Genomic DNA, 24,962 nt, shown 5'->3' with positions numbered 1-24,962 from the left:
CGTTCTTAAAATTAATTTTTTTTTTTTTTTAAATAAAATTTGATCTCTGAGTCTGATGATATTTACCAGATTCACCCTTTAATAGTATATACAGTTTATCTCCTCTGTCTGTTATTCTCAGAGTGGATTATATATTTTGCTCCCTAAACATATAATTGGTTATTTATATTTACCACGGCATAGAGATATTTAAGAATAAATTGCCTTTTTTTAAAACTTTACATATTAACTAAATTATACACCACCCTTTTTTTTTGTGGTATTATTCGAAACAATAATCGGCCAACTAATCGATTATGAAAATAATAGTTAGTTGCAGCCCTAGTCATTAACATAGCCAACCTCTTGAGCACTGTTGCATTTTATGGAACGTTACTGCTGTGTTAAAAGGTAATGCCTTGTACCTGAATTTAGTAACTCAGAAATGTAACCTTGTGTGTTGCTAGCAGACATAATCCAGTGTTAGATTGCTGTTATAAATGTTGAAGTGTCTCTGCAGTGCTCCAGAAACCATAAGCAGTCTAATGTAATGATGGACTTTTAGTGTTCTGAGGGCCTCTAAAGGCACCTATGTTCCATTGTGGAATGCTGTGCCTAGTGGAAAACTGGAAGCTCCTTATAAACCGAATGGAGCCACTTTGAAGAAGTCGTCACAATCAGCTGTCCGCCACAAAAATTTTCCAACATTTTTGTAAAAATGCGTGCAAAGTGTTGCTTTTGACATTGGGAAGAAGCTGTTTTTTAGTTGGTCAGAAACATCCTCAACAATGTGTGTAACACATCCGGGAAGTATAACCAAAACAGTTTTCATATTTATATCGTTTTGTAGATGTGGAAGTTCACTCAGGACCGGTGGGTGGTAAGGAAAGAGGTGGCTGCTGTGACAAAGGTAAGAATTCACAATGTTCCTATCCCTGTATAAGCAGTCAGAAATAACTTTAATACAGTAAGCAGTCAGTGCTAATGTCTTCTAAACGATAAAATGCTTTTCTTTCTTTTAGTTAAAAAAATAAAATAAATAACATTAACTGCTAAATTGTATATTCATTTTTTTTAAGAGATAAAGCAAGCTTGGTTCTCATTCAGTACTGTGTGGGGATTTTTGTGTGACTGTGAGAGGGACATTAGTTTAGGAGGATTTGTACACACTGTGGTGGTTTATAGGTCCACTTTGACTTTTGATTTGGGGGAGTCCCAAATGCTATATGCAACACTGGACTGGGGTTGCCTATTATTTCTCTAGGGCTTCTCCCACCTAGCTGTAAGGATAGTATCTGTGGGTGGAACGATACCAACACACACACACACACACACACACACACACACACACACACACACACACACACACACACACACACACACACACACACACTCTGTTAGATGTGCCTTTTCATCTACTTTAGAGGCCACAACTAATGTGAACGTTGATGTAAAGCGCTGTGGAATAATGTCTGCTCTATATAAACAAAGCATACAAAATAATCAATGGATATTGACTCATGGCAGCAGTATACACTCCTTCAATAGAGATTATTTCTGGAATGCAAACTGACTAGGAGCAGGTGAATCAGCTGAGTAGTAAGATTATTAACGCAGCTCTGTAACTTCCTGTATTTACTACACTGTGCATTGCTTACTAAAGCAACAATTAATCCTGTCACAAATCTTGGCATCTCAGACTTGGCAAGTGTGATGAAAACACATCACAAAAGGTTTTCTTCTCCAAGCCCCCCCCCCCCCCCCCCCAGGCCAGGACTTTGAGTGGAGATATCTGAAGCTGCAGGCATCATTCAGACATCTTTTTTTTCAGCAGGTGATTCCCTGCAAAGTAAAGGCCATCATAGCAGCTGTTTAGTGGCTTGATTGCATTTACAGGCAGGGGGAGGGGTGCTTCTCCTGCCGCGCCTGTGCAATCAGGGAGCCAGAGAATAAATCTGCCGGCACCGGCTTACCATAGAACTGGCTGTGGATCAGCTAGTCCCTGGCCATCTCTATGACCCTTCCGGCGCTGGAAGATGTCAACACTTTTTTCTCGTGCACGCAGAAGCGAACGCATACGTAGGTCGCGCCCGCATATGTAAAAGGTGTTCAAACCACACATGTGAGGCATCGCCATGAATGTTAGAGTGAAAGCAATAATTATAGCACCAGACCTCCTCTGTAACTCCTAAACTGGTAACCTGTAAACCTTTTTAAAGCGTAGCCTATGGAGATTTCGAAGTACCGAAGTTTGGCGCCATTCCACAAGTGTGCGCAATTTTAAAGCGTGACATGTTCGGTGGTATCTATTTACTCGGCGTAACCAAATTTTTCACATTATAGAAAAAATCTGGGTAAATATTGTGTTTTTTTTTTTTTTTTTTTTTTTTATCAAAAAAACATTGCGTTTGAAAAATTGCTGCGCAAATACTGTGTGACAAAGAATTGCAATGAAAATTGAGGTAGTTGCGCGCTAATATGGTATGAAATGTGAAACTTAGAAAAACATATAAGAGTGATAACTTTTTACTGCAGCTGTCACTAATGTGCTCCCACAAAAATCGGTAAAAAACAGTATAGGTGTGACAGCACTGTAAAAGTGAAATTAACAATTATAGTGATAAACACCGATATTGCAGTAATATGAAAACAGTCCAAAAACATAAAATGAATGAATCCACGTTGTGCAAAAAGAACAAACCAAAAACAAGCTTGTGTGATGTCTTCAGACCACCTCCATGAACTGAGTGCTCCCACCACCTCATGCAATGCTCACTCACATCCTTTAAACGACCCTGCAATGGGTCAAACACGCCTTGCACCCTGTGCAAACATTCCCTCCCAGGGATCCTCAGATAATCTTGGTGGCTCAAAGGATGAAAGTAATCAAAAGCAGGTAGGTACTCCTTTCACTGTGCTGCTTCAAACTTTAAATCCACAATGACTACCAGTAAGTTCAGCAACTCATGAAAAACTAGAGAAAGTGCCTCCTATAGTGCAGTATCCGAGGGGTTAAAAATGAAACCACTCCACCCCAGCTAGCATTGAACTCACATTTAATGAAATTTTAAAAGTATTAAAAATGACACAACAGTCTCACTCAGTAGTAGTAGTCCACCGCCAGGCTCCACCTCTACTAGTTTCACCACCTCCCAAGTTTGAAGCAGCACAGTGGAAGGAGTACCTACCTGCTTTTGAGTACTTTCATCCTTTGAGCCAACAAGATTCTCTGACGATCCCTGGGAGGAGGGAATGTTTGCACAGGGTGCAAGGCGAGTTCGACCCCTTGCAGAGTCGTTTAAAGGAGGTGAGCGGGCATTGCATGAGGTGGTGGGAGCACTCCGTTCGTGGAGGTTGTCTGAAGACATCACACAAGCTTGTTTTTGTTTTGTTCTTTTTGCACAAAGTGGATTCATTCATTTTATGTTTTTGGACTGTTTTCATATTATTGCAATATCAGTGTTTATCACCATAATTGTTTATTTAAATTTTACAGCGCTGTCACACATATATAGTTTTTTAAAAAATTGCAATGACCGCCCTTTTATTCCCTAGGGTCTCCGCAAAAAAAAAATATTTCTTTTTCATACTTCATGGGACACAGAGTTGGGCTAATATTCATTACCTGCTGGGTTTAGTTCATCTCCAGGTGAGTGGACCCTGGTAGACCAAAGGTCTTTAGACAGGAAGTGATCCCCTATATAACCCCTCCCATACAGGAAGTACTTCAGTTTTTTTTACCAGTGTCTGCAAGGTGGATGGCATGGTTGTTTGAGCTCTCTAGTCCCACAAATGGTTCTTTAAATGAATCAAGGGATTGACCGATCGGATCCATTTGACACAGGCTTTACATGCTTAGATAAATGGTACCCAAGCCTCGCAAAGAAGACTCAAGATTCTGCAAGGTTTTGCCTGTAATTCAGCCTCCGGGCACTGGACTCTGTGAAGTGGATTCCTGGACACTACACCGCTAAGGCATTCCTTCAGGGTGCTGTACAGGTCCAAGGGAGTGGACCCTAAACATGAAGGTCCTCAAGTGACAGGAACCCGCCGTGAAGGGTGAAGATTGGGCTCTTAGTTTCTAAGCTGCCCTGCGCCTGGACGGGTAAGTGAAACCTCTTTATTTAATTATTGTGGGGTGTCCCAGTGATTGTAACAATCAGTCAAGCTAGCTAGAGGCTGGACATCTGTGTGCGGTGACCATACGGGGGAGTTTTGGGCTAGATGTGGGTGTTTGCAAAGTGTCCCTATTTTACTTGTGTCTGGCTGTTTTTTACCTGTGTGATAGCGCACGACGGTGCGCCATTTCGCCTTGGTTCACCATGGCGCTTGTGCGTTTGCAAGAGCGCCATGGTGCACGTGGCTTCTCCGTAAATGCGCCGTGGCCTTTATTTGGGCACACGAAGATTTGCGTCATACGCGAATACAGCCACGCCCGTTCACTGGGAACGCGCACATGTCTTCGCATCGCACAGAATGTGCTAGTCCTAATCCTAGTGTTGTATTCTCCTGAAGGACCAGAGGCTTTTGGGCAATTTAAGCTGCTGCGCCTATCTAGGATTGTGCCTACAGTCAACGCTGCTGCTTTACCCTTTATCACTAAGGATGAACTGCGCTCTCCCTAGCTGGGTTATAGCACAGAATTGCACGCATGATTGCATCCATCCCGCAGGGTAGCAAGAGGTGTGACAGATCCCCCTCCACAGAGCCTCCTAGTCTGGAGCAGGAATGGGTTGAGGATGGGGAAGATCTTAAAGCTCAGGATTCTGTGGATGGCCTGGCGGATGAGTCTGCTTCCGAGCAATCTGGACAAGAAGATATCTAGTTAGTGTCTGCCTCTCAATCACAGAGGCTTTTGATCCTTACTCTTACCGAAATGGTTTGTTCTGCCTTTAACCGCCCGCCAGCCGTCATATGACTGCCAGGCGGTGTAGCTCTTGTTCTGGGCGTGCGTCATTTGACGTCCGTCCATTTAAACAGGGCATGCGCGTGATCGTGTGCGCGCAGCCCTGTACCTTCGGTGGCGACGTGTCACGGAGACACCGCTCGCCACCGAGGAGGGTGAACAATGTTGGGCCTCTGTATGTGGCCATGCTGTGTAAAAGTCTCACATGTGGTATCGCCATATTTGGGAAGAGTAGCAGAATGTATTTTGGGGTGTAATTTTTGCTATATACATGCTAAGTGTTAGAAATTTCTTATAAATTGACAACTTTTTGTAAAAAAAAAAAAAAAATGCGTTTTTTCATTTTTTTTCCCCACATTTTCCAAAAACTTCTGGAAAAAAATGAACCATTCAAAAGACTCATCATGCCTCATAGATTATACGTTGGAGTGTTTGCGTTCCAAAATGGGGTCATTTTTTGAGCAATTCCATTGTCCTGGTGCTCCAGGGCCTTCAAAAATGTAATAGGTGGTTGAGAAATGAGATGTCATTTATGCTCGTAGAACGCCTGAAGGTGCTACTTCAATGTTGGACCTTTGTATATGGCCAGGCTGTGTAAAAGTCTCTCACATGTGGTATCGCCATACTCGGGAAGAGTAGCAGAATGTATTCTGGGGTGTAATTTGTTGTATGCATATGCTCTGTTAGGAACTAACCTGATAATATGACAATTTACTGCCATCATGCCTCTGCCTGCCGCATGAACTGACCACACCTCTGCCTGCTACCAGGACTATGGAAATAATTAGCTGTAGCAAGAGGCAGTATGTTTATGAAGGGCTGGAGAGCGGTACAATAACGAGTGTCTGCAGGTAACAGTGTACCAGGACCAATAATATTGCTGTGGTGGCTCTCTGCCTGGACAATTCTTTTGGACAAATGCTTTGGCTGTGCTGACAGTATCCTTGTGCTGACTATAGACAATATTCCTGCCTGCTGCCTGGATAATCACTATTGTCGCTAAGCACATCCCTACCTGCTGTCTGGACCAATTCTCTCCTCTGTGGACACACCTATCTGGATCAATTCTCTCCTCCTCTAAAACCACAGGTAATATTTTTTTTTACCCTTTCCTCAATAGAATTTATTTTGGAGTGTAATTTTGGAGCATGTAATTCAAGCTATGTGTTAGAAATATGAAGAGCCTTCAAAAATGATAGGTTGTTAGGAAATTATATGTGTAATTTATTCTCCTAGAACGCCTGATGGTGCTACTTGGATATCGGGCCTCTGTATGTAGCCAGGCTGTGTAAAAGTCTCACACATGTGGTATCGCCATACTTGGGAAGAGTAGCAGAATGTATTCTGGGGTGTAATTTGTTGTATGCATATGCTCTGTGAAAACTAACCTGATAATATGACCATTTTGTAAAAAAAAAAAAAAAAAAAAATCTTCATTTTGCAAAGAATTGTGGGAAAAATTACAACTCAAAAAACTCACCATGCTACTTAATACCTTGGAATGTCTACGTTCTAAAAAGGGGTCATTTGGGGGGGAATTGTACTTTCCTGACTTGTTGAGTGTCTCAAGAGATGAGATACACCTGATGTACTGAAGGCCTGATCAGATGTGATCAATTTTCAGTGATTGGCACCATAGTTTGTAGACACTCTATCTTTCACAAAGACCAAATAATATACACTAATTTTGGGTTATTTTTACCAAAGCTATGTAGCAGTATAAATTTTGGCCAAAATTTATGAAGAAAAACTACTAATTTGCAACATTTTATGACCGAAACAAAGACAAAGGCATTTTTTTCACAAAATTTACGTTTTTTACTTATTTTTTGTGCTATAAATACAAAAAAAAAAAAAAAAAAAACCACTAGTGATTAAATACAACAAAAAGAAAGCTCTATTTGTGTAAAAAAAAAAAAAAAAAAAAAAAGACACAAATTTCATATGGGTACAGTGTTGCATGACTGAGTAATTGTCATTCAAAGTGTGAGATCGCTGAAAGCTGAAAATTGGTCTGGACAGGAAGAGGGTGTAAGTGCCCTGTATTGAGGTGGTTAAGTTGCCTCTTGCAGAGGTTACTGAGCCTCTCTGGTCCTCTTTGGTATCCCTGAGACCTCTTCAGGCCACACAGGCTTTCCCCTTACACCCTCTGCTGGAACGGGCAGTGTATGCTGATTGAGAACACCCTGACAGGATTTTTGTTCCTCCTAAGAGGTTTTCCCTTTTATAATCCCATCATTTCATGAAAAGTTTTTTTTAAAAGCCAGCAGCTACAAATACTGCAGCTGCTGACTTTTAATAAATGGACACTTGCCTGTCCCAGGGTTCAGCGATGTCGGCAGCCGAAGCCGATCAATCGCTCAGGTCTCGGCAGCTGCCGCCGCCATCCTTGGTGAGGGAATCGGGAAGTGAAGCGTTGCGGCTTCACTTTCCGGTTCCCTACTGCACATGCGCGAGTTGCGCTGCGCGTCCTAACTGGTCCCCGCTATCTCCTGGGACCTGTGTGTTTCCCAGGAGACAACGAGGGGGGAAGGGGTGTGACTCCCGCGTGTCTATTCCCAGAAGTGGGTGCAAATACCTGTATTATACAGTTATCTGCACCCCCCTCCCCCCTGAAAGGTGCCATATGTGACATTGGAGGGGGGGAGGGTTCCAAAAAGCAGAGGTTCCATTTTTATGTGAACCTCCTCTTTAAGAAGAGGAGCATGCCAGACGTAGATGCAGCAGTCTCTTCCTTAAACAAGAACTTGATTTGTCCGGTAGATAACGCACAGGGCTTGAAAGACCCTGTTGACAAGAAATTGGAGTCATTAAAGGCTTCCTTTTCTTTGGCCAGTTCAGCTATTCAGCCAGCTGTTGCAAAAATTGATATCTGCCAGTCCGTAAAGGATCAGATCAGATGGCTTGACAGGCCTAACGAGGAGGGTGATCTGCCTGGAAATAAGGCAGATATTCCTCGAGCGGTGTTTTTGCTGTTGACGCCTTTAAAGGATTCAATACAGCAGGTTTCTTGTTTGGCTCTCTTGTCTGTACATATGCGCAGACTTTTGTGGCTTAAGAACTGGTCAGCTGAGCTTCCGTAAAAAGTTATTGGCAGGTTTCCCCTTTCATGGGGAACGTTTATTTGGTGATCACATGGACAAATATATCCGAAAGATTTCCGGAGGGTAGAGTTCTCTACTTCCTGTGAAGAAAAGCACCAGGTGTTCCATCATTTAAAACCTCAGGGACTGCTTCCTCAAATGTCTCAGCGCCAAGGCAGTTCCACCGCCAACAGGGCGCTGGGGCCAGGGGCAAGCCGCAAGGCCAGGGCCATAAAAAACCCTGGGGCCAAAATTCTTCTAAACCGAGCACCAAGCCCTCCTTTTGAGGGGACGCCCCCACTCCGTCAGGTGGGGGGAAGGCTGCTGCACTTTGTGGACATTTGATGTTCGAGCAGCCGAGGATTTGGCTTTTGGCCGTAGTGTGCTGCTGGCTGCCGTATAAGGTCTAATGGGCTATTGTTTGGCGGAGTATCTCCCTCCCCTCAAGGCTATTGCTCTGGGATGTCCCAGCAGGTAATGAATATTAGCCTGACTCTGTGTCCCATGATGTATGGAAAAGAAAATAGGATTTTTTCATCATACTTGCCTATAAAATCCTTTTCTTTGAGTACATCATGGGACACAGAGGTCCCTCCCCTCTTTTTGAGAATTCAGTGCTTACTACAAAACTGAAGTACTTCCTGTATGGGAGGGGTTATATAGGGGATCACTTCCTGTCTAGAGACCTTTGGTCTACCAGTGTCCATTCACCTGGAGATGAAGTATAACCCAGCAGGTAATGAATATTAGCCTAACTCTGTGTCCCATGATGTACTCAAAAGGATTTTACAGGTATGACGAAAAAAATCCTATTATAATATTTGGGGGTTCTGAGTATTTTTCTAGCAAAAAAAAAAAAGATTTTTACATGTAGGAGAGGAATGCCAGAATTGGCCCGGTGTGAAAGTGGTAAATATAATAATTAAAAAAAAAAGTCAAAATGATGATTGGGAGATCCAAAGTACTAGGCAGATGAAATAATGTGCAAACGATGACTTGTCCCTAGGGCCCGTCGAGCCTTTAAGAGACATGTAATGTGTTAAAGGGGTTGTAAACCCTTTTGTTTTTTCACCTTTATGCATTCTATGTGAAAAAAACTACTGACCGTGACCAGGCCCCTAGCCCCCCCGTTTTACTCACCTGAGCCCTGTAATTCCCACGGCGGAGAAATGCTCTTCCTCTCTGCCTGGGGTTCTTGGCTCTTGATTGTATAGATTGATAGCACAGCCATCCTTCTTGAGATTGTATTTGCTTGCATAAACTTCTGCCACTGATGCTCTAAAATATCACTGTGACAATATAAAACCTGCTACTGATTTTTAATGTGTGAAAACAAAAAAAAGTGCAACATATTGCAGAAAATCGGTTATTGAATTTGGTGGCTGCATTCATTTTCTTTTAATCGGTATCTTTTCCCTTTTTATATTCACCTGCTGTTGCCAGTAAAGCTGGGTACACACGGGCCGAAAGCAGTCAGTTCGGCAGGAACTGGGCGACTTTCCGCCCATGTGTACAGTTGTCTTTTCTACAGAAGCTGGTCTTACGACCGACTTCTGTCGAATCGACATGCTGGAAAACCAGCATCTGACCGACAACCGAACAGCGCTGGCAGCCATTGTGTTCGGGGAGGTGTTCAGTCCCCCTGTCAGAATACAAAGGCGCAGTTGGGAAGACCACTGCACTAACATTGCTTGTGTTAGTACGGAAATTTTCTCCTCAGTCCGCTGGGTTAAATGAAAAGAATAAAAAAAAAAACTTCTTGTGTGTACTCCTCTTAAAACCCCAATTGTCCCAGGGTTACAAGATTCATTCAGTCACTGTACTGTATTCATCTGCGTCTGTCATTCCCCTGGGGCAGGATGGAAGTATGTTAACACTGCAGAATACCCCCCTCCCTCAACTTGCGCCCTCATTCATTCTTTCATTCACTTCATTCTTTCATTCATTCTTTCATTCACTTGAAAAAGATACATTGATACCTCCAAGGTACTATACTCTAGTAAGCAGTCACAATTCAGATAAAAATAGTCTGCTTAAAGTATAACTAAAGGCAAGTTATACTTGGTTTTAGATAGAGAGGGATTAGAACCTGTCAGGTTTTTATCATTGCCTGTGCCCCTGTTCGGGAGATTCGCTCTTTTTATTTGCCTGTTTACCATTTTCACTGAAAGTAAAAGAAAATCTCAAATTTTAGGTTGACACAACAAAGGGTATAGAGGGGAAATCTTTCAATGGGGACACTAGCTCCAGTGATCCTGGTGACAGCCAAGGATTCCCTCATTTTGAGGGATTTTCTCTTATTTTCTGTTTTGACTGTGGAACATGAACTGCAGGGAAATCTACACAGTTGGAACACAGATGGCGAAAAAACAAACATAAAGGGATTTACTCTATCCAAAAAAAAGTCTGCCTTTTAGTTCTACTTTTATGAGAAGAGATTTTTGCTGTTCTAGAATAATGCAGTTTTCATAAGTTATTTGCTCTTTGAATTAGGTTATATGTGCCGTCCAGAGCACTGAAAAGCAAAACAGTGTCACTTACTCGACTCTGAAGCGGTACATGAGTGTAAAAAAAAAAAAAAAGTTGATGAGATCTTTTTCCGCAGCTTTGCCAAGAAGATGTGAAGGAATTCCTGGATCATATGGCCAACCCAAGAATCAACAAAGGCTGGGAGTTCATGTTGCCTTACGATGAGGATTTTATGAAGAAGCACCCAGATGTGGTTCAAAGGCAGACAATGCTGTGGAAGGGAATACAAGCCAAGTATGTACTACAGAAGCATTCTGCCTAAATGATATTTCACTGGTATAAAGTTATGATGTTTTGCTGGCAGATATGTCTATATGAATATATCTTTTAGGAAAACATGTCTTGACAGACATTTGTAAGCTGCAGTTGCTGACCTGCATATGACAATGCTGCTTGCTTGGCTGCCATGCTGATCTTCTGAGTTACTGACCTGGAACAAGTATGCAGGGAAGTCAGAAGGCATATTCTCCCTGATCGTTCTGGGTCAGTAACTCAATATTGAGGTCATTGAGCTTAATATAGTCTTAAAAGCGGTGGTCTTTCATTTTTACAGTAGGTTTCTTTATTAGACCAAAGCCGTTTTATGTATTTGTGATATTTTCACAAGGGTTTTCACTTTAAACTAATTTAAATATTTAATCCATGCTGTGAAAGACTACAAGCGTCATTTGTCCTTCATGTTTTCCTTGCTGCTTAGTGGTGCTGTGACAATCTAATTTCACTGGTTGTTGGAGCTTGTCTGTGCTAATATAATGATACTTTTCTGGGAACATGATCTTACTGGTCAAACAGACAGGGCCATTTATAAGCAGAGTGTTCTTAATTAAGTCTTCACTAATAAGGTCAATAAAGCTGGCCATGGATCAATCTTTTTCAAAATGAATGGATTTCCCCATCCATGCAAGTGAGGTGGATGGATGAATCCTCCCCGCTGTGTTATTGTACGCAAACAGGGACTCCTCTGCTGGCAGAATACTCTGATCAGTGCTGCAGCACTGATCAAACAAAAATTTTCCAACAAGCCTGTTCGGGAAAAGTTAATAATTAGATTGACTTCTCGTGACCCGTAACAGTCACAGATGGTTCACAATTTGGCTGGTCCCTGCTACACTAGATGAATTTTGATCCATCTGTGGCCAGGTTTAGATTTTTCCCTACATGAGATATTGGCACAATAGAAGAAAACTGAGAGCCAGAATATCTCTCTGCTTCGGGATGATCATTTTAAAGCTTGACTCCATTCTTACCTCTTCTGACTCTGACCCCAAGTGCTGCCCCTAAAAGTGTGTGTATCTCTATTTGTGTGCATGTGTATTAGGGCCGAAACAACGAATCGATTAATCGACAACGAATCGATTATGAAAATAGTTGTCAACTATTTTCATAATCGTTTAATCGGGCAGCCCATTAGTTGGCCTGCATACAGAATGCATTATTTGTTTACATATCAGGAAGTACAGTGCAGCACACATACAGCGCAGTACAGCATCCATACATGTCAAGAAGTGCCTGAGAACTTGTGAATGTGTGAGGAGCAATGCCTAATGGGATAATAATCGGCCAACTAATTGATTATGAAAATAATCATCAGTTGCAGCCCTAGTGTGTATGTGTGTATATAAAAAATATATATATATCTATATAATTTTAAATGCAACCTACAGTCCATCCTCAGTTTTCTGGGTTACAAATGCTCTGGGTGTCATTCAACCTGGAAAATTGGGGACCTCTTGGTGACAAGAGTGCTGCAGAGAGGTTAGCTTTGGATGGAGGGGGGGCATTAAAATATATATACACACACACACACGTCACAATTTTTTAGGTAAATATATTTCCAAAGGTGCTATTGACATGAAACCACATGTCGGTAACAACCCATGCAATAAATACATACAAAGAAACCAAAACAAATAAGTTTAGAAATTAAGTTATGTGTAATAAATTGGAATGACACAGGGAAAAAGTATTAACCACTTCAGCCCCGGAAGATTTTACCCCCTTCCTGACCAGAGCACTTTTTACAATTTCGCACTGCGTCGCTTTAACTGACAATTGCACGGTCGTGCAATGCTGTACCCAAACGAAATTTGCCTCCTTTTTTTCCTACAAATAGAGCTTTCTTTTCGAGGTATTTGATCACAAAAAAATAGCGACACAAAATTTTTTTTTTTACTTTTTGCTATAATAATTATCCCCAAAAAACAAATTTCTTCAGTTTAGGCAAATATATATTCTAGATGTTTTTGGTAAAAAAAAAAAAAATCACAATAAGCGTATATTGATTGGTTTGCGCAAAAGTTATAGCGTCTGCAAACTATGGGAAAGATATTTATGGCATTTTTATTTTTTATTTTTTTTACTAGTAAATGGCGGCAATTTGTGATTTTTAGCGGTACTACAGATCGGACACTTTTGACACATTTTTGGGACCATTGACATTTATACAGCGATCAGTGCTATAAAAATGCACTGATTACTGTGCAAATGTCACTGGTAGGGAAGGGGTTAATACTAGGGGGAGATCAATGGGTTAAATGTATGTTCCCTGTATTTGTTCTAACTGTATGAGGATAGGAGTGACTGGAGGAGGAGACCTATCGTTGTTCCTACTTAGTAGGAAGAAATGTTAGGTCTCCTCTCCCTTGACAGAACAGGGATTTGTGTGTTTACACACACAAATCCCTGTGCTAGCTCTCGTGCACGTGATTGCGCTTGGCTGGGGGCGATCGCACCCGCCGGCCACGCGCATCGGGTACCCCGCCTTGCAGCGGGCGCGAGCCCTTTGGCAGCTTTTAAAGGGGACGTGCCATTCTGCCGCAGTACATCTGCATGAGGTGGTCGACGAGGTTAAACAGGCTAACTGAAATGTATTTAAAGGGGTTGTAAACCCTTGTGTGTTTTTTTTTTTTTTTTTGTTTGTTTTTTTTGTTTTGTTTTGTTTTGTTTTGTTTTTTTTTTTTTTAAATAACATATACTTGCCTCCACTGTGCGGTTAGCTTTGCACAGAGTGGCCTCTATCCTCGTCTCCTGGGGTCCCCCAACAGCACTTGCAGCTCCTCCCCGCATCGGGAAACCACCTAGGAGAAGCGCACTCCCTGGGGGTTACCATGCGGGCGCGCTCCCGAGTCCAGCATTTGCGTCCATAGACACAGAATGCTGGGCTCTGCCCTGCCCCCCCACGTCATTGGAATTGATTGACAGCTGCGGGAGCCAATGGCTGTGCTGCTGTCGATCTGTCCAATCAAGAGCCGAGACAACGGGCAGAGAGGGTGAGCGCGTCTCCGGCCTGCGAATTACAGGGCTCAGGTGAGTAAATTGTGGGGCTGGTCAGTGACAGTGTCTTACATAGGATGCATTAAGATGAAAAAACACAAGGGTTTACAACCCCTTTAATACTTGGTACAAAATCCTTTGTTGGTAATGACAGCTTTAAGACGCCTCCTGTATGGAGAAACTAGTCGCATACATTGCTCAGGTGTGATTTTGGCCCATTCTTCCACACAGTATTCAAATCTTGAAGGTTTCATGGGCCTCTTCTATGAACTCTGATCTTTAGTTCTTTCCATAGATTTTCTATTGGATTCAAGTCAGTTGATTGGCCATGCCATTCTAGCAGCTTTATTTTATTTCTTTGAAACCAGTGGAGAGATTCCTTGGCTTTCTGTTTGGGATCATTGTCTTGCCGAAATGTCCACCCTCGTTTCATCTTCATCATCCTGGTAGATGGCAGCAGATTTTTATCAAAAATGTCTTTGTACATTTCTTCATTCATCCTTCCTTCAATGTTATGAAGTTTGCCAGTACCATATGCTGAAAAACAGCCCCACACCATGATCCCACTTCCAAACTTCACTGTTGGTAAGGGGGTGTTTTTGGGGTGATGTGCAGTGCCACTTGACCTCCAAACGTGGTGTGTATTATTGCATCCAAAGAGTTCAATTTTGGTCTCATCTGACCAGACTATATTCTCCCAGTATTTCATAGCTTGTCTAAATGTGCAGCAAACTAGATGAGTTTCAACATGCTTTTTCTTCAGCAATAGAGTCTTGCGTGGGGAGAGTGCATACGGGCCATGGAGGTTGAGTGCATTACTTTTCTTTGAAACAATTGTACCTGCTAATTCCAGGTCTTTCTGAAGCTCTCCACAAGTGGTTTTTGGCTCTTGAACAATAATTCTAATAATTCTTTTCACTCCTCTGTCAGAAATCTTTTCACTTCCCGATTATGGCCCCAGCAGTGCTCACTATCAATCAGAAGTTTAGAAATCCTTCTGTCCTCAGTATGTTTTGCAACAATAAGGTCTTGAGAGAGCTCTTTGCTTTTACCCATCATGAGATGTTTCATGTGTGATACCTTTTTATATGCCATCAGTTGAGATTAAACCAGCTGATATTTATTTTCCCTGACAAGGGGCAGGATTGCTTTCTAATTACTGATTTCAGCTGGTGTCTTGGCTTTCCATGCCTTTTTGCCCCTCCCTTTCTTCATGTGTTCAATACTTTTTCCCTGTGTCATTCCATTTTGTTACACATAACTTAATTTCTGAACTTATTTGTTTTGGTTTCTTTGTATGTATGGATTGCATGGGTTGTTACTGACATGTGGTGAACATTTCATGTCAATGGCACCAATAGAAATATATTTACTTAGAAAAATGGTGACGTGTTCAATACTTTGCCCACTGTATATAATCTGGATTTGAACTTTAATGTGTTTGGCAGAGTGGAAGTATACATGATTGCATGTTCTTGCTGACCCTACATATTTTTGTAAAACTTGAACTCTGCTTCTGAGTATTTCAAAGACAACATATAAGAAACCCATCTCATATCAAAGGTGGCTTTAAATTTAATAAGGTATTTTGTTTTTATAATATTGTTTTCTTTCTAACTATAACAAGCAGTTTTTTTCCTTAAAATCATGAATGAGCAATGAACTTGGATCTGTTGACTAAATTCCTTGGCGTGCAGTGTTTATCAGATTAAAAAGGAATTTTACTCAAATCTTACCTTAAACAGATTTGCCACACTAAGTACCTGGTCAATGAAAAGCATTTTATTGTTTTTTTTTTAATTTGCCGTCTTGTGTTTTTAAAAGATGTTATTCTGCAAGAAACACCATTGCTAGTGATAAACAGACCATGCTGAACTTACATATTCTGTAGCATAGTGTACATTATCTGTTGTAACATTTTCATTAAGGTTTAGTCATTACAAACCCGCTAGGATATTACTTGCATGTTCTTTATTTATTGTTCAAAATTTCCCTTATAGGCTTGAGAAGGTTTTCAACTTGTCAAAGGAAGGTATGATGCCTAAAAAGACCGATGCATCTTCAGGTAAATTTAGAAAAGTGATTCAGACATTTAAGAATCAGAGCAGCCAAAATTAATCCTTCAGTTTTGGGTAATTTTAGTGGATTGAGTTCTCCATTCAGCCCACCTGCTTTGGTCATGTTCTCCATATGTTTAATTTTTCATTTTTTTACATTACTGGAAGTGAAAAGAGGGAGGGGGCTGTCAAAAGGCAACAGATCCTGAAACAATGAGCCAGTGGATGATTTAGTCCAGTGGTCTCCAAACTGCAGCCCCGGGGGCTTTAACCACTTCAGCCCTGGAAGGTTTTACCCCCTTAATGACCAGGCCATTTTTTTGTGATACTGCATTGCGTCGCTTTAACTGACATTTGCGCGGTTGTGCGACGCTTTACCCAAACAAAAGTGCTGTCCTTTTTTCCCACAAATAGAGCTTTTTTTGGTGGTATTTGATCACCTCTGCAGTTTTTTATTTTTTGCGCTATAAAAAAAATAAGAGCGACAATTTTGGAATTTTTTTTAACTTGTACATGTCCAAAAAAATATATATAAAAAAAACAAATTTATTCATCATTTTAGGCCACTATGTATTCTACATATTTTTGTTAAAAAAAAAAATAAAAAATTTGCAAATACGTATATTGATTGGTTTGCGCAAAAGTTATAGCATCTACAAAAGGGGATAGATTTATGGACATTTATTTTTAATCTTTTTACTGGTAATGGTGGCGATGTGCAATTTTTATTGACACTGCGACATTGCGGTGGACAAATCTGACCCCAAGTGACACTTTTTGGGGGACCAGTGACATTATTACAGTGGTCAGTGCAAATAAAATGCACTGAAAAATGTATAAATGACACTGACAGGAAAGGGGTTAACACTAGGGGGCCATCAAGGGGTTAACTGTGTTCCCTGGGTGTGTTCTAACTGTGTGGGGGGTGGGCTTATTGGGACAACACAGAGATCGCTGTTCCTGATCACAAGGAACAGCAAATCTCAGTATTGTTCCCTGTTAGAACGGAGATCTGCCTTGTTTACATGGGAAGATCCCTGTTTTGCCTCTGTGTACCGCGATCGCTGGTGGCGCCCACCCGCACTACCACATGCACGGACCGACGTACAGGTACGTCGGTTTGCGCAGCCAAGCCGCCTTGCTGCAGTATATATGCAGAAGGCGGTCGGCAAGTGGTTAACATTATCCGGCCCTTGTGGCATTATTCCTGCCACGAACACGGACAATGGGGCACTATTCCTTCCACTGACACCAACAATAGGGCATAAGTTTGTCCATTGACACTAGTAATGGGGCACTATTCCTCCCACTGACACCAACTAGATCTCCCCCCTAATACCAACAATGGTGTGTTTTCTACTCCCACTGGGCACAGTCCGGTCCAGCCCTCCTCACCCCCTCCCCCACAAAAAAGTCTGAAGGACCGTAAACTGGCCCTTTTGTTTTAGAAAGTTTGGAGACCCCTAATTTAGTCCAGTATCTACCCATAACTGAAAAGATCTGTTTTGAATTGACTGATTACAGTAATAAAGGCATATGGAATGTGTGAGGACTGTCATAGAAGATATTATTTTCTCCACAAACTGATATTCACCCGTCATATAAACATGCTTTTTGGTGGTTGATTGTTAAAGTATGACCAAAATGTTATATCTGATTCAGAATGTCCTGACACATATCTAACACATATTCTGTCAATTCAGTACTTGTCCTCTTATCCTATTTTGATTGTGACTATTTATTGGCTTGCCTTTATATATTTTTTGTGCCTCCCATGTTATCCAGCTGAAAGCTAGAGAGAAAGATTTTTATAGGGTTAACTGAATATTTGATTTTTTTTTTTTTTTTTTACTTTAGTAAGTAATCCTACCTAAAGCATTGCTATTACCGCCTCCTTTCAGTGCTGCCCCGGACTCCTTTAAGTGCTTGCCATGTGTGGAATTGTAGAATTTAAAGTAAACCAATTCTGGAAATATTATCTAGCAGCCAGATTTGTGCAGTTGGCACAATGGCACGCCCCACCCGCTCAAATACCTTGGCTTCTGTTTGAATATTACTCCATTGAGCCCTTTTGCCTCCCTGGTCTTCTGTGATCAGGAGCCATTCACCTTAGAGCTCTTGCCACTTTGAATACAGTCATTGGGCTTTTCATTTGTGGTCTCTCTCTACAAACATAAATTTTTAGATTTCTGCCCTCGTCCCCCCTTTTAGCTTCCTATTTGGGTAATCCAACTGTTCCCACCTGCCTGTACTGCTAGATGGGTGGAGCAGTGCCTAGTGACGTTAGATTCATTTTTACAAGAGCCTCTCTTCAGCTTGTTTTATTTTCTTCAGCAACGTTTTGCCATTCCCAATTCACACTTTTTTAATATTTACAAATACAATACAATATAAAGTTTCTCGCTTAAAACCTCTGGATTTTATTTGTGTTGATTTTTTCACTACTTTGTGTCAGAATATAAGGCTAATTGATTCATTGTGCTTTATACATTCGTGGAAGCAAAGTCCTGTTAGACTATGGTTTCGATTTTTCAGTTTTTCTCCTTTTTATATACTGTATTGTTGTAAAAGGCACTGTATTAGGTGTGTTTTGATCTATTGGGCACTCATGATTGTTTGACTTTTATTGCCCATACTTTGTATTTTACTATTATCTTTAAAACGTTGGTAATCAAAAAAGTAAACCTGTCCCCAAGCAGAGGAAAGCACAGGTTTGCTTTATGGCCTATTTCCTCAGCAGCACATAACTTTTCCTCACTTGCCCATCTCTCTGACCTTCTTTAAGTGCCCAGAACAGGGAAAGTATCCAGTACTTCTAGAGCTGGAGGAGCATGTGATTCACTTTCCTTCTTCACATCTGAAAGTGTTGGTACTTGTGTTTGTATCAGACATTAAAGCAAGCCTATTTTGCCCTATATAGCCAAAGTACAGCTTTACTTTGACCTGTAGGCAGCTCTGAAGCTAGTCTGAGCAGGTTTTTTTTTCTTTAGGAATGGTAAGCATGTCAATCCAATTTTTATGGTTTGTTCCATTACAACTAGATGAACATTTCACTTTTTTTTTTTAAATCAAAATAAAGTTTTTTAGGGCATATTGAAAAAGTGTACAGACAGGTACAAAGTGTAATAGGCACTATACCAAAGGATATAACATTGACATGACCATGTGGATACATAAAATGTGAGACTTAAGGGGTCCAGATACCATGATCTACCGGAGATCATGGACAACAGGGCTTAATACACCCCAATAGGGGGGGGGGGGGGGGCGCAATACCCATCCCCGTATAGGTGTAGCATGAGTGCAGGAGGGCTCCAATATGGGAAGGCATACAGACATTGGAAATAGCAAGAAGAACGTAAAGCATGTTCGACATGACAAGCACAGCTCTGTGGAAGGGAATCACTCTGCATCATTACAGGTGGGAGGGGTCTTCCAGCCACCTGTCCCATATATACTGTACTTGTTCGGGCAACCCCTATCTGAGTATAACACTTTTTTTGTAGGGAGATTTGCATTTACTGCCCTGGTCCATTGTTGGATAGTGGGGGCGAAACCTTATTGCAGGACTGGGCTATTTACATTTTGGCCAGGAACAGGGATTCCTACAAGAAAATATTTCGATATTTCTCTTCAGAGATAGGAAGAAGGCCCAGTAGACACTGATGAGGGCATAGAGTCCGGGGGAGGGGAGTAGCTACAGGTAATAAAAGGTGGTTATAAAATTAGAATATTTGTTTCTTAGAATCCTGACCCTTGACCAGATCCACTGAGTATAAGGAATCAAGGCTAGGGACAGAATCGCGGAATTGGTAGTTGAGGGTGTGTCGGAGTTGGCGGTAGCTAAAAAACATATGACTGGGCAGATCAAAGCCATCTTTAAGGGCTTGAGAAAACGTAATTTTGCCATTAACTATGACCTGTGAGAGGAATATTTTTTTGTTTAGTGTTTATTAAAAGAATATAGTATACAGAGCATACAAGAGGAATCATACATATCTGCCATTGGGCCTTAAAATAACATAATACAACATGGCTGACATTTGAGGAGAGGTAACTAATATACATGTCGTATCCAGCTATGGTGTCATCATCTTTACACATGGTCGATTACAGTGTGCAATTTCATCTCCGGTTAATCCGGTTGTCAGACTACTGGAGTTGTTGGCTGGCAGGTGGCACAATTACCATATTATACTCTGTAAGGATCCTCACTTAAACATGAAACACTTGCAAAATCCACAAAATGATAAGTAAGAAGAGAAAGAATAAAAGAAAAGAAGAGGGGGGGGAGCAAGGGTAAGTGTGGAAGGGAGAGGGAGGGGGGAGTTACCCACCTCTGTCCAGTCCCTTTTAAAATAATATAGTCAAGATGTATCCTATCAGTTACTTATTTTGAGACATAATATCCGTATATGCAGATGTATATTTGAAGGCAAACCAGCAGGACCATATTTTCTGAACCAAATCAGATTTATTCCTAAGGGAATAAGTAAGATCTTCCATGTAGTACATATGATCTACTTCCGTTAGCCATTGGCGTAAGGAGGGTATGGTCGGTTGCTTCCAATAGCGGGGAATAAGTGCCTTTGCTGCGTTAAGCAAGTGAGGTGTTATATATTTTTTATATGCTCCTACTGGTGAGCCTGTACAATGGCGTAATATAACCCGTGGGTCATTTGGGATCTCAGTAGCTTGAATCTTTCGCCCAATGCATGATAGTCAACCAGTATGGGCTAATTAGTGGGCAATACCACCAAATATGTGCCTGTGTAGCTCGTTTGCCACACCCTCACCAACATAGAGGTGATGTTTCAGAGAACGTTGTGTGTAGTATCTCTGGGGTGTAGTGTCATCTCGTCAGTAATTTATAATTCAATTCCTCTGTTTTGGAAACCGTGGAGGAGGTGTGAGCCATTAGAAGAATAGTGGACCTCTGGACTTCTGATATCTCGTTATTAAGGTCTTTCTCCCAACTGGCTAGGAAAGTAGGGTTACTTGTGGTAGTTTACGCCTGTAAAACATGGTAAAAAATAGGAGATGGGTCTCTCAACTGGTTGATCCTCCAAAAAGGCCGATTTCTATAGATGTTAAATCTGAGGTATTACGGATAGGAAAGAAGAGAGTGAACAAACGCTGCCAATTGGCGATATCTTCAGTGTTCCAAGGGTGTAGCTGTAGCGCTAGAAAGTAATGTGGATATAGGTACGATGCCTGTTTTAGGGGTAACTTAGTGAAGTAGAGGTGGATTTCCCAAATTCCAGGCATGAGTTCTAGGATCCATGTTTCCAGGGGGAAAATACTTATGGCCGGTCAGTGGCATAAGAGGGGAGTTGTATGGCCATTTGTGTGTCTTACACAGTGAGTCCGTGAGCGGTGAAGAAGCCAAGGACAGAGTCCTATATTTTTTAGGGATCCATATTTGGGTAGAAAGGTCTGAGCCGCTGAGTGCTATTTCCAGGTTAACCCATAATTTTGAGTCTTTATGATACTTCCAATCTGAAATCCTATTCAATACTATTGCCCAAAAATATTGCTTAAGGTTAGGTAGGGCCAAGCCCCCTTGCCTTTTAGGTCTGCCAGGAAGAGACCTAGCCAGTCTGGGTTGCCTTCTGTTCCATACATATTTGCCTATCAGTGATCTGATCAGCGTAAAGAAACCAGCAGGTATTCCATACGGTTTAATTTGTAGCAAGAACAGCAGCATGGGTAGTATGTTCGTCTTCACAACACTAATCCTCCCCAACCAAGAGTGTGACATTTGGGACCATTTTTGCAGGTCCTTCCTAATTGTATTGAGGAGAGGCACAAAGTTAGTACAAAATAGAAAAGCTGGATCAGGGGTGAGGTATATACCTAGGTATTTCATCTTTTTTCTTTGCCCACTAAAGGGAAAAGATTGTTTCAATTGAGTTGTGGTCTCGTCTGACACTGAGATATTTAGAATTTCTGATTTGGTCATATTAATCTTAAAGTTGGAGATGGCGGTAAATTTTGAGAATGCTGACATTAGGTAAAGAGATCCTAGGTTGGTGTATATAAAACAAAATGTCATCCGCATATGCGGCATATTTGTGTTCTACGTTCCCTATGGTAACCCTGTGAATGCAGGGATTATGTCTGACCATCGATAGGAAAGGTTCCAATGATAAGGCAAATAAAATGGGCGAGAGGGGGCAGCCTTGACTGGTACCGTTAAAGAGTGTAAAGGGGTCACTTAAAGTGGTTGTAAACCCTTACAGACCACTTTTACCTACAGGTAAGCCTAGATTATCTCCTAAATCTACATGGTTTAGGAGATATTTCCAAAAGACAGGCACAGATGTCTACGGCGCAGACACACTGAGCGTGCCATCTCTAACGGCGATCATGCCGTTAGTGGCGGCACATGCGCGGGAGTGACGTCATCGCGGCTCCGGCGCTGTGATACCCGGAAAGAAGTTGGACGCTTCGTGGGAGAAGGGACAGCGGTGATATCGCAGGCTCCCTTGTCAGGTAAGTGACACATAATGGGCTACTATGCAATGCATAGCAGCCCATTATGCTTTACCTTTGCAGGGAAACAAAGAGGAAGTAAATTCATCAGGGTTTACTTCCTCTTTAAGGTACCATTTTATACGTATTTGGGCCGTGCGGAGGTTATATAAGGCTGATATTTGGGATAGAAGGGAGGGACCAATTCCTAGATTGGATAGTGTTGCCATTATGTACCCCCAGTCCGCCCTGTCAAATGCTTTTTCTGCGTCTGTTGATAATAGAAGGGTGGGCTGGGAGGAACCTCGTACATAGGCCATTAGAGATAAAGTGCGGAGAGAGTTATCTCGTGCTTCCCTTCCTGGGATAAATTCCGTCTGGTCCCTAGAAACCCTATGTGGGATTAAGGGGAGGAGTCTATTCGCAATGACCTTAGCGTACAACTTGACATCTATATTCAATAGAGAAATGGGGCGATAACTACCGCAGATACTAGGGTCTTTTCCTGATTTGGGGATCACAGTAATGTGCGCATGAAGGGTTTCTGGACGTAGGCTCCTCCCTGAAGAGATCGCATTTGCATAGGAGGCTAGGTAAGGCAATAGGATATTTGCAAAAGATCTGTAGTATGCAACTGTAAGACCATCTGGCCCAGGTGCCTTGCCATTAGCCATAGCCTTTAATGCAATACGTAACTCTGAGATGGTGAATTCTCTCTCCAGGGCAGCTAAGGTATCGGGTGGTAGTCTGGGGAGGTCGGCCTGTGCTAGATAGTCACGAATAAGGGTTGTCCTGGTGTCTTGGTCTACCCCAGTGTGTTGGACATAGTATAAACGTTGGTAAAACGCTCTAACTGTGGGAGGAATATAACCCCCCAAGTAATCCATAATTTATAGTCAGGGACCGTCTGCAATTCAGGTAGGAGTGGGTTGTCCCAAAGTGGGGTGTGAGTATGGAATATGGGGGCCTTAGTATGAACATTTTCACTTTAATTAACTAACTGGCTTCTTACCTACTATCTTTGGGCTTTAACCATTTCAGCCCCGGAAGGATTTGCCCTCTTAATGACCAGGCCATTTTTTGCGATACGGCATTGCGCCTCTTTTACTGACAATTCGGCGGTCGTGCTCCGCTGTACCCAAACAAAATTGACGTCCTTTTTTTTCCCACAAATAGAGCTTTTTTTGGTGGTTTCTTTGATCACCCCTGCAGTTTTTATTTTTTGCGCTATAAACAAAAAAAGAGCGACAATTTGGGGGGAAAAAGCAATATTTTTAAAATTTTTGCTATAATAAATATCCCCCCCAAAAATATTAAACAAATTTCTTCCTTAGTTTAGGCCAATATTTATTCTACATATTTTTGGTAAAAAAATTCGCAATACGCGTATATTGATTGGTTTGCGCAAAAGTTATAGCGTCTACACAAAAAGGGAATATATTTATGGCATTTTTATTATAATTTTTAATTTTTTTTACTAGTAATGGCGGTGATCTGTGATTTTTAGCGGGACTGCGACATTGCTCTGTCATCGCGGCGCGTGCCCCCTAGTGGTCTTAAAGCGGCCAACTTACAGCTACGGCGTTTTGCCCAGGGGAGCCAACCTGCCGCAGTATAACTGCGTCGGCTGCTCCTCCAGCGGTTAAGGACTTGATCACCTTCTACACTGTAGGTTCCATGGTGGGTTAGGAATATTATGGTCACAGTGCTAATTTTTCCATTCATTTCTTTGACGTGTTTTGTGTATTTTGTATCTTCAACAGCTCCATATACAGTGATCTCTGGGGACCAGGTGGTGAACATGGCAAGAGTCAAGGCCAAGGAGAATCAAGCCAGGTTGGAGAAGGACATGCAGCGGAAGAGAGAGCAGACCAAGCAGACTTCCCAGGTGGCAGTTGTGGCTGATGTCCATATTAAAGAGGAACCAATGAGTGATGAGGAAAGTATGGACACCTCAACATATGATAATCTGAACAATGGCTTGGTCAATGGTGTCCATATGGCTGAAAACTCGCATGAATCACTGAATGGTCCTGTCTCTAAAGGAGACAAAGATTCAATAGCAAAAGAACTGAACGAGTTTGTGGCTTCTACATTTAAGAAGCAGTATGTGTTGACTTTGAGTGAACTTAAGCGTTTATTTAATCTTCATTTAGCCAGTCTTCCTCCTGGACACACTCTTTTTAGTGGCATCTCAGACAAAATGCTTCAGGAAACGGTTTTATTCTCTGGCTGTAAACAGATCATGGTGCCTGTAAGTATACCCTCTTTTCAAAGAAAATATGGATTCCTTGATACCATATTAACTGTCAGTTGATTATCTGGGTTTTATCAGTCAGTAATAAGATTGCCTTTTGATGTCTGTTCAGCTCACACTCAGTCTGATTGCACACTGGGAATACAGTTTCCAATATATGTAATTATGTAAGCATTCGTATATTGAGAAGATTGACCCTATTGCAGGAATGGTACAGGCCCCTGTACTCTGTTAACTTTATCCTAGCTGAATTTACAGTGGTATTCGTTTATTGGAAGGATACATTCTTTTTAATATCCTCGCTACCATAGAAATTGGTGAAAAGTGGACATTGCCTTTGGACAGAACTGTTACCATTTTACACCAATTAGCCGTAACATTAAGATCACTGATAGGTGAAGTGT

The 24,962-nt window shown here is 41.6% G+C and overlaps 1 protein-coding gene across 2 annotated transcripts in view; it reads left to right on the top strand.

The window, feature by feature from the left end:
- Positions 1–24,962, top strand: part of POLR3E (RNA polymerase III subunit E) — a 109,250-nt gene that overhangs the window by 59,230 nt on the left and 25,058 nt on the right. For both annotated transcript variants that reach the window (XM_073591037.1, XM_073591038.1), the window contains 4 exons: positions 830–889; positions 10,574–10,731; positions 15,771–15,835; positions 24,065–24,555. In XM_073591037.1, coding sequence (XP_073447138.1) covers positions 830–889; positions 10,574–10,731; positions 15,771–15,835; positions 24,065–24,555 — 774 coding nt within the window. The remainder of the gene's footprint in view (positions 1–829; positions 890–10,573; positions 10,732–15,770; positions 15,836–24,064; positions 24,556–24,962) is intronic.

Source organism: Aquarana catesbeiana, linkage group LG06 (genome assembly GCF_042186555.1).
Source record: "Aquarana catesbeiana isolate 2022-GZ linkage group LG06, ASM4218655v1, whole genome shotgun sequence".
NCBI lineage: Eukaryota > Metazoa > Chordata > Amphibia > Anura > Ranidae > Aquarana > Aquarana catesbeiana.
The sequence above is the reverse complement of the archived record's forward strand: the minus strand, read 5'-3'. Positions and strand labels throughout refer to the sequence as shown.